The sequence below is a fragment of the Dichotomopilus funicola genome (assembly GCF_033296635.1).
Source record: "Dichotomopilus funicola strain CBS 141.50 unplaced genomic scaffold C8A04scaffold_25, whole genome shotgun sequence".
Classification (NCBI taxonomy): domain Eukaryota; kingdom Fungi; phylum Ascomycota; class Sordariomycetes; order Sordariales; family Chaetomiaceae; genus Dichotomopilus; species Dichotomopilus funicola.
Window position 1 is genome coordinate 381,940 of NW_026944046.1, and position 11,784 is coordinate 393,723.

The 11,784-nt window shown below is 56.2% G+C and overlaps 4 protein-coding genes across 4 annotated transcripts in view; all 4 read right to left on the reverse strand.

Annotated features, from left to right (window-relative positions):
• Positions 1-51, reverse strand: part of C8A04DRAFT_36796 (6-phosphogluconate dehydrogenase) — a gene marked incomplete at both ends in the record, with an annotated part of 3,632 nt that extends 3,581 nt beyond the window's left edge. The window contains one exon of the mRNA XM_062783651.1: positions 31-51. Coding sequence (XP_062637714.1) covers positions 31-51 — 21 coding nt within the window. The remainder of the gene's footprint in view (positions 1-30) is intronic.
• A 1,019-nt stretch (positions 52-1,070) lies between these two features.
• C8A04DRAFT_28035 (Alpha/Beta hydrolase protein) lies at positions 1,071-1,961 on the reverse strand (the record flags this gene model as incomplete). The annotated part of the gene is made up of 1 exon (XM_062780494.1): positions 1,071-1,961. One exon carries the CDS (start codon positions 1,959-1,961, stop codon positions 1,071-1,073), a length of 891 nt encoding a protein of 296 aa, XP_062637715.1.
• A 1,122-nt stretch (positions 1,962-3,083) lies between these two features.
• On the reverse strand, positions 3,084-4,199 carry C8A04DRAFT_11633 (uncharacterized protein; the record flags this gene model as incomplete). Its single annotated transcript, XM_062777041.1, has 1 exon — positions 3,084-4,199. The coding sequence occupies one exon, from the start codon at positions 4,197-4,199 to the stop codon at positions 3,084-3,086; it is 1,116 nt and encodes a 371-aa protein (XP_062637716.1).
• Positions 4,200-5,294: 1,095 nt separating this feature from the next.
• Positions 5,295-9,443, reverse strand: C8A04DRAFT_28037 (uncharacterized protein; the record flags this gene model as incomplete). Its single annotated transcript, XM_062780495.1, has 1 exon — positions 5,295-9,443. The coding sequence occupies one exon, from the start codon at positions 9,441-9,443 to the stop codon at positions 5,295-5,297; it is 4,149 nt and encodes a 1,382-aa protein (XP_062637717.1).
• Positions 9,444-11,784: the final 2,341 nt, after the last annotated feature.

Below are 11,784 nucleotides of genomic sequence, written 5' to 3' on the forward strand. Positions count from 1 at the left end.
GCCCAGCGACCTGGGACAAGACCAACATACCATAGACCATATCTTCAGCATCCTGGCGGTATTGCGACCGTAGCCGTCCTCCTATGTGCACGCCAACAGTCTTAGGTTTCCCTTTCCTTGTAATCCACTCGTTGTGGGCGTTGTTGAGTCGCGATCCGTTGGAAAAGCGGCCGGCGGTCAGTCGTCAGTTAAACTCGGGCTGCAGCCGTGCGCGTGGTCGGGGATGTGGGGTAAAATCCGATGCAGAAAGCAGGAAAAGTCGACCGGAAATTTCGGGTTTTGTTCGTTATCGGGCTGTCGGGCTATTGGGAGCAGAAATACCAAGCAAAACTGAAGGAAAAAAAGAGAAAGATGGAAGTTGGGAGAGTGTGGTTAAGTCCGGACTCGAGATGGATATCTGCAGAACCCGACTGAAGTCACTGGGCGATGATTGCGGGCAGGCAGGCGAGCCCCACCTTGAGTTTGCTTGAGTGGTCATCCCGTCGCGTGAGGCAAGGTGGGGCAAAAATGATGTTGCCTCGCTCACTTAATCTTGAGAAATCTAAGAGTCACACTATCAAAGCATTATCATCTTCAGGGTACGAGTTCACGACCTATCCGGTTTGGGGCTCAACGACAGACACCCTAAAATGTTCACAACGTTCGCAAAGGGAGACCTCCAGCTATATGCACGGGCCTCCCCACCAGTCCAGCGGTTTTGCTTGTTAGCTCGCAACTTCGCAACCAGGGTTTTAACGACAGTTCGGCACCACTCTCCAAGTCCCACACTAACAATTAAACAGGGATGAATCGTCTACACTAGCAAGTATCAACATCACCCTTTTGACGAGTATTCATACTACCGTTCTGCCATAGAGTGGGTTACTGATGCTCATATTCTCTGCTTATTGCCTAAGTACCAGGTTGACAATGCCCTCAGTGAACCTCCTCAGCACACCATTCTACTTAGAACAGACAAGATGGTATTCAGGCCTTCCAGAGCAAGATGGTATTCAGGCCTTCCAGAGGTCCTCGAGATCAACCACCTCGCCCGTCCAACGCTCTCATACTTCCCCGTTATAACTAAGTCGCTACTCAAACTGCGAGAAAAACTCCCAAGTTTCCACCGCCGCAAACGTATCCGTCGCCCCCTGGTCCTTCGGCTGCGGCGTATGATCCCCGTCAAAAGCATTCCAAACCACAGGATACGCCGGATCACACCCTTCATACACCGTCTTCGTATGCGTCCCACTGCCCGCGGCCGGCTCCGACGGCGTCTGCGCAGTACACCCGTTATTCCCCACAAACCGATCCCGCATCTCCCTCGCCTGCGCAATCGGCAGTACCTGATCACTAACCCCATGCTGGCCATAATACGCCACGGGCTCCGTCCCCCCCTCACACCCGCTAATCTGCGGGTTCCCCGACAGCACGGCCACAGCGCGAATCTCCTTCCCCAGCGAGCAGGCAAGCGAATACGACATCGCCGCCCCGTAGCTAAACCCCGTAGAAAACCGCAAGTTCTGATCCAAACAAAGATCCCCCTCCACCGTGTCAATAACAGCCTTCAAAAACGCCACATCTTCCCCGCCCTGGTTCGCCCAGCCGTTATCAATCCCATTCGGCGCGACGTACACCGCTCCGGTCCCGCTGGTGTCGTTGGTGGCTTGGAGGGCCGGGATGCCGTACCAGGGGAGGTACCCGCCCTCGCCGACGGTGACTTGCTGGGCGTTGCCGCCGAGGGCGTGCAGGGTGAGGATGAGGCGGTAGGGGTGGGTGTTGTCGTAGTTGTCGGGGAGGAGGACGTAGAATTCGCGGGGTTTGCCGTTGGAAGTTATGGTGAGGGGGGTGGTGGAGGCGGAGGGGGTGATGAGTTGGGGGGTGTTGCCGCAGCCGGGGGAGGGGGTTGTGGCTGTGACAGCGTGGAGGGAGGTTGTGAGGAGGGCCGCGGCGGGGAGGAGATGGGTGAAGTACCGAGTCATATTTATGGGAGTTAGAGGTTCGTTCAAAGAATGCGTAAATCGAAAGATAGTTGATGATCAGAGGGTACTGGCTGGGTATGAATGGTAAGATGGGTTGGTCTTATATGTACACAGATGTGAGTGGAAGATCTACAACGATATAGCTTCCGTGATGCTCAAGACCTAAACCGGCAACGGAGAACTCAGATGGCCGACCCTTCGAACGCCAATGGGAGAATTATCCGTTTCGCTACAAGTCCTTTTAGAGGTTTACTGCAACCATATCCAATCCCGTTCCCGCAGACCTGGGAAAGCAGTTATTGTTGAAGATCTTGGTAGTTTCTCGGCATTGACGTCGGCAAGATAAGTAGTAGAGACAGGGCGTTACAATACCGCATTTGGGCACCATGGTAGTTGAGAATACTTCGTGGAAGACAGCTCCTCGTTCCACGAATGTAATGGAATCATCTGCCGAGACCCTCGTCCTGTTTTGAGGTTCCGGTAATATGTGGGGATCGGCTCCGGCAAAGAAGGTCGGCTACTCTGCTTGCGCGCCACCAAGCCTTCGTTCATTCGAATTCGGTTCTTGGCTCGAAAATGGATTGGTAACTTCCAGTTTGGTTAATTCAAAGACAGTGGTCTGACTACCTATCATGTAGGTGTTTGGGACTTGGAGGCTTTTACCTCTTTCGGCGCAGAAGTTAAATCCTTGGCGCCTTCACCTTCACTTTGTCAGGCCAAGCATTGCCGTGTTTTCAAGGCGCTGATGGGTCAATCGAGCCTCTCCAACTACACAGGACCCAGCTGGTTGACAATCAAAAATGACAAACGAACCGGTAGGATAGTGCGGATTCCAATCTGAGCTAGCGAGGTGTACTGGAAGATGAGGATTCGAGAATTGCTGTAACGACTGGTTTCTATTAAACCGAATAGCTCTCAGCGGGCCCTAACTAGCCTTACGCCAACCGGTGTATGTACTCCCGGTGTTCGGCGATAGAAAGCTTTGCCAAATACGTTCTCAACACCGTCTAGCTTTCTTAGCGTGAAACAAATCAGTCTGGGCTCGTAGTCAAGTCTCGCGCATTACACTGCTCTATTGTAAATACACGGGACCTTTTCTAGTATGTAAACCAGTCCCTTAGCTCACACCTCCTTCCGCAAAGAATTATAATGTTCCCCCAACCCATACCCATGCCGATAATACGCCAACCACACCGTCTTCCTCTCCTGTCCCTTCTCTCCTGCTTTCCCTTCCTCCGGTGTCCCCCCCGGTACCTCACCAGTCGTCGGCTTTACAACCTCCACCCTCCCCTGCCCTTGCACAACCCGAATCTCAACCCCATACACATTCGCGAGCGCACTCAACTCCAGCTGCCCGCCCCATTCGGCGGTATCCCGAATCCGCGCGACATACTCGTCCACTTGTACGCCGTCCTCCAGAAACCCTGCGTATTCGTCTTTGTGGGTGTCGATATACTCTGCTGCTGCTTTTCGCACGAGCTTGTAGGGGGGTTGTTTTACTTCTGCTCCGCGCTGTTTCTCTTCCCCCCTTTCAACACCATCACCCGAATCACCACCGCCCGAACCATCCCCTTTCCCACCCGAGACGACAGACAGGCCGATAACCCCCAGTTGATCAGCAACAGCAGAAAACAAACAATGCCCATCGGGCGCAATCTCCTTCTCCCTCAACCCATGCTCCCCAAACACGCGCTGCATGGCTTGTTTCTCGAGCGTGCGTCGGTCCGGCATGGCGGCAGCTTCCTGCGCGGCTTGGTCGATGGCTGCTTGGGTTTCGGCGGCGCGGCGGGCTAGGCGGTCTTTTTGACGGTTGCGTTTAGGTTTTTGTTGAGCTGCTTGTGAGGCTTGAGGTTGAGGTGCTGATGGTTGTGGGGGTTGTGATGATGATGATGGTGGTTGGTGTGAGAGTGTGGTAGAAGCCAGTTTCCCCGCCAGACCATCTACGCCGTCCTCGTCTTCTCCCTCACCCTGCTCCCCATCATCCTGGGTATCCCCCTCCCCTAAAATCCCCCTAACCTCCCCCTCCTGCCGTTCCTTCAACGCCCTCTCCAACTCCACACACTCGTCATTGACAAATTTCCGCGTCTTCTTGGTCGCATTCTTTTTTTTATTAGTGATGCGTGCTTGGAGATCGCGCTGTTCCTTGCGGTGGCGGGTTTGGGCTTGTTCGAGGGTTTCTTTTTCTTTGGGAGTTTCTGTAGGGGAATCCACGGGGGGTTGTTTGGGGGGTTCCGACATGGCTGGGATCTTCTGTTGATATCTGTCTGGGATAGAGAACGGAATGGGGTTGGTGATTAGGCGTTGATATCTCGTTGATTTTTGGGAGGTAAATCGAAACCCGGGTGTTGACCACGTGTTAAGAATGAGGTGAAATAAAAGTGAGAAAACGGAGTGAATGATCAACCACTTGGAAGTTTGAGTTGAAGTGAATGAAGTTGCCCAAAGCAGACCTTGAAAACATGGTGGGGCATGGCGGGGTTGTCCCAGCTTCCAGGGTTAGGGTAATGGATTGGGACCCTTTCCAGATCGCAGTGAGTTGTTATACGGACTTAATCCGACATACACAGTTGAACATATGTTAAATAAAGACTTAGAACTGCACAGTCAAGAAGAGACCAAGGGTATCAATACAATGCTCAACAAACAAAAATATGTCCAGCCACTGCCACACAGCAAGCCGTGATTCTTTCCATTTCTGCTACTCGCATAGCCCACACCTGGACACCCAGGCACTGTCACCTGTCTCCCTGTAAGTTATGGTGTAAAACGGAAGTAACAAAAAAAAGGAGCAGAAAAAAAGCGAGAAGTCAACAAATATATATATATGTACAACGGGAAGCTTAGTTACTCCCCTAATAAAAGATGGTATCACTCAATCCAAAACGGGTAGGCCTTCAGCAGCCAAAGCCTTTTGACCACACCATCCTCCAATCACTCCTTGTGGCCCTCTAACCACCACCCACCCACAGCGCCCACTCGCCCGCCTTACCGCTATCTCACGCCTCAAACCATGAAACCTCTCCATCCCATCTGTCCAATATCCCAAACACGAAAAGAAACCAAATCCAGCAGAAACCCGTCCCGCCCATCTCAAAAACCAAAACCAAAATGGGGAACCTCCCCGAAGCAAACTTTTGAATGAACCAAGAAAAAGAAAGGAAGAAAAGGAACAAAAAAGGATATATATAAGACAAATGGGTAGGTAAGATAGATAGGTAGGCAGATAAAAGACATGTAGAAGAAAAGCGTCAGTCGTGACTGGATCGTGGTAAACACCACAAGATATCGATAGATATAGCGTCAATGAAAAGAGAACGAATCGAAAGGAAATTCCTAGAACCCCCTAAACGGATCATCCCGCATATACCACTCCTCCGCATCCTCCGTCGTTCCCGTCGTCCTAGTAGCCCGACTCTGATAACTATCCCGCTGCCGACTACTCCTGCTCGCCCTGCGCCTCAACTCCTTACTCCTCCTTCGCCCAACATAATGCTGCTGCGGATACCGGAACTGATCCTCCTGCTGATGTTCATACATCGACTCGGACGAAAACGCCAACGGACTGATAAACGCCTCCATGCGCACGGTACCGATGGCATCAAAGAAGTTATTCATGACCGCGCCGCTAGGCCGGCTGGAGGCTTCGGAGGTGCGGACGGAGGGAGTCCCGGCCCAGGTCATCCCGCTGCTGGAGCCGGCGGTGATGGCGCTGCTGCCGCCGCCGCCGGGGTTGCTGTAGAGGTCGGAGGATCCCGCGGTCATGACGCTGTTGCCGGCGGTGCTGTTGGAAGCGGTGTGGTAGCTGGCGCTGCTGGCGGGGCCGGAGAAGCCGCGGAAGGAGAGTGGTGGGGGGATGTGGCTGCCGGTGTTGCTGCGTTTGCGGCCGTGGATGGGGGGTGGTGCGCCGCCGGCTTGGAGGGCGCGTTCCGAGTACCGTGGGATGGCGGGGGGCGCGGCGGTGTCTCTTGAGGCATCCCGCGCATGGGCGGGTTTGGTGTAGATTTCGGGGACTGGAGGGGGGCGGTAGGTGGGGATACTTGGGGGGGCACTGTCGAGCTGTGGCTCGGAGGCTGTGACGGGGTCAGACTTGATGACCGCCGTCTTGGCCTTGGTCAAGCGGATGGAGTCGCGGATGGCCTTGCGCTTCGGCTTGGGCAGCTCGTACTGCTCGATGAGCGGTTTCGGCTGCGGCACCACGAGGGTATCCGGGATGGCCTGGTTAGAGTGAGCGAGGAAGGAAAGCGACGTAAGCCAGATGTAGTGGCGTTCCGCGTTCTCGGCCGTGAACTTGAGCGCCCGTTCCGGCGTGAGGATGAGGATGGACCGGTTGAAGATGCGAGCAGCACCCTTGGGGGGCGGGTTGTCGTCCTTGACGTCCAAAACGGACTGGATGGCCAACTTGCGCCCGGACTTGCCCAGCAACGCGCTGCCCGAAGCCGGCTGCTTGCTGCTCCACAGAATCGACCGCTCATACGGCGCCAGCCAGACCCAGCGCTTATGGCGATCACTGCCGCTATCACTTGTATCCGTCACGCCAAACGACTTGCGCCGTCGGACGTACTTGAACATCCACTCACCCACCATGGTCTGCGCAATAGCATCCACGACAGTAGGCGTTTGGCTCAGTCCGTTCTGCGACGCGGCGCCCGCGTCCGTGGTGCCCGTGTTTGCCGTCGTGGTCGATGGCTGCGACCGGTGGTGGCCCCGGTACCGGGCCGACGAGGAGTACCCGTTGTTCGGCAGCGGTGGGAGCCCCGGACTCTCGGGCGCGTTGTTAGACGACGAGATGGAAAACGGCGGTGGCGAGCGGCTGTTCTTGCGCCGGTTCCTCTGGGCCCGCGGGTGGACCACAGCTGCCGAGCGGACCTTGCGGATGCTGCCCGCGCGGTAGTGGCTGCGGTTTGATCCCCTCCGAGACCACACGTCCGAACCTCTGCTCGGGCTGGTGCGTCCGTCGCTCGGCGCGCTAGCACTGATCGGCGGCTTCCTCGAGCTGGCACGCGTCGGGATCGGGAACGGAGGTTCCCTCGCGATGTCCAGGAAGTTGGGGCTCCCAGAGCGCTGGTGCGAGGCGATCCCGTTCTGGATCATCACCGACCGACGCATCACGCTCGGCTTCGTCCCAAACACCGACGGCCGGCTACCACGCTTCGACCCTCTCCGGATGAACGCCGCGTCCCGCAAATCGTACATCGGGTACGGCACGGAATCGTACGTCTCACCGTCTTCTGAGGGGGCCGAGAACATCCGGCTGCTGGCCTTGGGCGAGAACGTGTTCTCGGACGACGTGACGGTGCCCACAGAGTTCCGCTTGCCGCCGCGGTTCGAGCTGTTCTTAGGCCGCGGCGCTGAGAGTGCTGTGCGGTACTCCGAGTCGCTGAAATCGGGATCGAGAAACTCGTCGGCCTCGTCAGAGCTGTTTCCATCAAAGCCGGCAAACAGACTGCTGATCCTCGGCGGCCGACGCATAGGCGCCCTGTGGCTAGAAAGCGGTCCATCGTCATTACTGCCTGGGTACAAGTCGTGCGTCTCGTCTTCCAGCATCGACGTCGAAGCAACGGGCGGTGATGAGGGCACTTCCGTGAGGCTTGTCTTGCTCGCCAGCCGTCGCGGGTTCCGCGGGGGAAGATTGCCAGGAATCGGGGTGAACTGCCTGGTATCGCCCCCAGACGACACGTCCATGGTATCCACTGCAGGCGATGACGGCCTCGACGTGATAGCAGACGGGCGAAGATGCGGCGGAAGCTTGTCCAGGCGCATATCGACCCGGATCTCTTCCGTCTGCATGCCTGAGGAGGTCATCGGCGCGGTATACGACAGCGACACTTGGCACCCAAAGTCCTTGGTCAGTGGCGGCAGTCGAGACTCGCGCGGAGTCGTCGGCCGGCTTGTCGGGGGAATGATGCTGATGCTAGGGATAGATACGAGAGAAGGAGGCTCGAGCAACGGCGCAGGCGGTTCCTCGGTCTGAGTTGACGAAGATACCATAGCGGGCATTGGAGGAGGGGGAGGTGGGCTCAGGGGGAGAACCTCCTGCACCGGCGTCTTAGGCGTCCTAGGCGGGCTCAGGGGCTCTTCAGACGTCTGCGACGACCCGTTGACCATGAGGCTACCAGCGCCCGGCGTCTTGAGGGCAAGCGGCTGCGTCAAACTCACCCGCTTCTTCCGCTGGTTCGCCTCGATCTCCGAGTCGGGGCGCGGAGGGCTCTCCAGACCAAACAGCCGCTCGTACCGCTGCAGGAACGAGTTCGGCTCGGGCGTCGAGGGCTTCGATGGGAAGATCTTGGGCGACGGAGGCGGCGAGTACTGGACCCCAGTATCAACGTAACTAACAACCTTGGGGGCTTCCTGCGGCGTCTCATCGTCCTCCTTGATAATACCATCCTCTAGCCGTTCCAACGCAGCCGGGTTGAAAGAAAGCTTCCCGCGCGCAACGCTGCCAGGCCGCATCATGCTGTCGTTGCTGCGGTGCCGTTGGTGAGTCCGGAACGCAAGGCTGTCCCTGCTGAAGTTGCGCAGGTGGCCCTTGGACATGATGCTGTCCCGGCCGCCATAGTCGCTGTCCTCATCGTAGTTGCTATCGAATCCGCCCAGCTCGTCCGCGAGCGAGTTTCCGGTCGCCTTGAGGATACTATTTGCCACGGAGAAACGGACGCTGTTCGTCATGCTGAGACTCCGAACACTGCCCGCGTCGTCCTTCACGCTCTCCTCCCCGTCACTCTCAGCACCGTTACCAGCCCCATTCGCTCCTTCGGCCTGCGCAGCCTGGAAAGCAGCGACCTCGTCCAAAACCACCTTCAGCCGCGTCTCTGCCACGTGTATTTTCCGTTCATACTTGCGCTTCTCCTCCTCCCACTCATCCTTCTCCTTCGCCCACTGCTGATGCACCCGCTCGGAATCCTCCTCTTGGCTCCGCAGCTTTTTCTGTGTCGCGTCAAGCCGTTTCCGTGTTTCCGCAGCCGAATCGACAGCTTCATCGCGCTCCCTCGCCAGTTCTCCCAGAGCAGATGATGTTCCTCCTTCCAATAGAGACAATTGACGCTTCAGTGACCTGCTTTCCTTCCCTGTCGTCAATAGCGTGCTTTGCACAGTCTCCGTCTCTTGCCGTGAGGCGTGTAACGATGTCTCCAGACCCTCGATAATCTTCAATTTCTCCTCCTGATCCCGCCTCAGAGACAAAATTTCCGAGACCAAACTTGCGTGGAGCGTCGGTGTGAAGCGTCGGGGGTCCAGGATACTGATGTTCTCATCGTTCGTAACATCTCGGGAAGACCTCTTCGATCCCTTGTCAGAGATCTTGTCAGTCGGCAGTGGTGGCGGAGACCGGCTTTTGCCCTTCTTCCCCGGCGGCGTAATCGACCTTCCCGACTTTCGTGAACCCCGCGAGACGTTACGCGAAAGGGTGCGACGCGGTGCATCGATGGGTGTGGGCAGAGAGACCGTTGGCCCGGTGGACTCGTCTTCGGTTTCCCACGCAGCCATGGTGAGTCAATGGGTACTGGTTTTTGTTGTTGGTGGCAGACAAAATGTGCCGCGGTGTTGCGTCACTCAGAGAGCTCCGGTCATTTCCACGTCGTAACAGGTCGAGACTCGAATTCGATTTTCGGTGTGGTCGGCGAGCGCGTGTTAGTGATACTGGACGTCACAGGCCGAGAGCTCAACTGCGATGATCCCTGTTGTCTAGGATAAGCTTTATGAAGCTCTGTTTCAGGGTGACGCGAGACACGGGGGGCTGCCCGAGGCCAGAAGCTCAGACGAAGGTTCGAGGCTCGACACAGCAGGCCGTAGCATAAAACACCAGGACAGCTGGGGATGACTGTCAAATTTGATGTGTTAGTCTTGACCGAGTTCTTCAAAACTCAAAATGTTGTCGACAGCCGATGCAGTGCTTAAACGATCGATAATCCAATTCCAATCCTTGTTGTCAGGGGCCAACCATTACACAATGCTCTCCACAAATAGCAAGCGAACGTTGAGGCTATAGCATGCGTCTTAAGAAACGTGAACCCCTTGAAGCCAAGGCCGAGGCAACCTGAATGCGGAGGTGATATTTGGAGAACCCGTGGGGTTTAAAGAAAAAGGGGGGCTCGACTTACAATGCTCGGAGATGAATCGTCAGACACCAGGAAAGACGATGTTGGTGGGTGGTAAAAGGCAGGTGCTTTGGTTAGACACCTGTGTCCGCTGCCTGTGATCCCGAGGTTGAAGGCGTCCTTGAACGCGGTCCCGGCCCACCACGTGGGGACTAAATGATGCGATGAACGGGTCGTGGCGGCCTTAGCACGGGAGTGTGTTCAGAATCGAAAGATCAAGAACACGACCAACTAGCTACACATTCGTCTGTTAGTGACCGGGTGAGTGGCGGGGCTTCGTGGTTGAATCATGAGCAACAAGTCGAAGGGCGAGTCTCCTGATCACAGCTTGTACTATACGGTACATACGTACCTTGGTCTTGCGTTGCCTGGCGTTGTTCGAAAAGGAAAACGGCCACGAGAAAAGGACAGGCCAGATGAGCGAGGGACCAGAAGAGAAAGGAAGCTGTACACAAAGGGGGGGTGACAGCGCGTGTAGTATACGGTATGGCGCAACCTCAAGTCGAGACGAGGCGAGAAGAAAGCAGCACGCCGGGCCTGGGACTGGGAGTTCTCGTTGACTCGACCAGACAGGACACACAAGAAACGAATGTCGAGAAGACGGCGCCACGAAGCAGCACTGGCAAAGGGAACGCTCAACGCAGCGCAACAAAGCCCCGAGATTCAAGATCGAGAAGGAAAGAGAGAGGGAAACAACAGCGGCCGCAAGATGTGACGCTGGGCCGGACCTGAGATTGTATGGCCCCGATACCAGACCCAAAGGAGGTTTGCGCGGATCACCCAGGGCGGGCGTGCCTGGATAAGCCTGGCGAGCCTTGGCCTTTGGGTGATTGATGCAACCATGAACGTTCCACTTTTCGACACGAACCATCCACAAGCCACAACCGGTGGGGGTTGTCCCTGGGCAGCAGCTGGGATGGATCACGGCTTGGTGGGAGCACTGGGAGGTGAATTGGCCTTGGCGAAAAGAGAGGAAAAACCCAGGAACTGCAGTTCCAAAACTTCCAATGAATGTTTTGCTCCCCTCGCCCCTGTGGGCCGCCAATCCAGACAACCCGGAAGCAGAACAGCAGAACGAATCGGCACAAATCTGGAAGCCGGCTGCTTGCTCCTTCCACACAGACCAATGGTTAGCGCGGCTTGCCGGCGTCCCGCTCCCCCACAGACCTTCAACCGTCTGCATTGCACAGTGACGATGGTAACCCGAGCCACACTAGCATAGCTCATTCCGTGGGCAGGAGCGGCTCAAAGTTTGCTCTTGACAGTTCCATGTAGATGGGGGGCCATCAACGATGTCCGCATGTGCTACGACTTTGCTCTGCCGTTCTCCTTCTTTCGTGCTCTTTCCTTCCATCTCCCAAATATCTGCCCAAAATACCTTCAACGAGATGCACTCCGCAGGATCAAAGTGCCTCTCCAGGATCTCAAAATGAATGCCAGCCCAGATCCTGGCCACTGGCCGGGGCCCCGAAGGGTCGGGTCGGGAGAAACCAAAACGAACAAGAAGGCGAAAATTGCGCCGCGCAACTTTTCGAGTGCAAGGTTCGAGAATGCAGGGATTCAATGGCCTTCCCCGACCCAGAATGTTTGCAATTCCCGAAGAGTCGACGCTCCAACTGGAGCCGCACAATCCCGGTGGGAGACTTTCGGATATCACCTGGAGATCACGTCCGGCCTCGTCCCTCATCGGGATAATGGTTCTCGTAGGGTTTCCGACAGTCTCGGAGAAA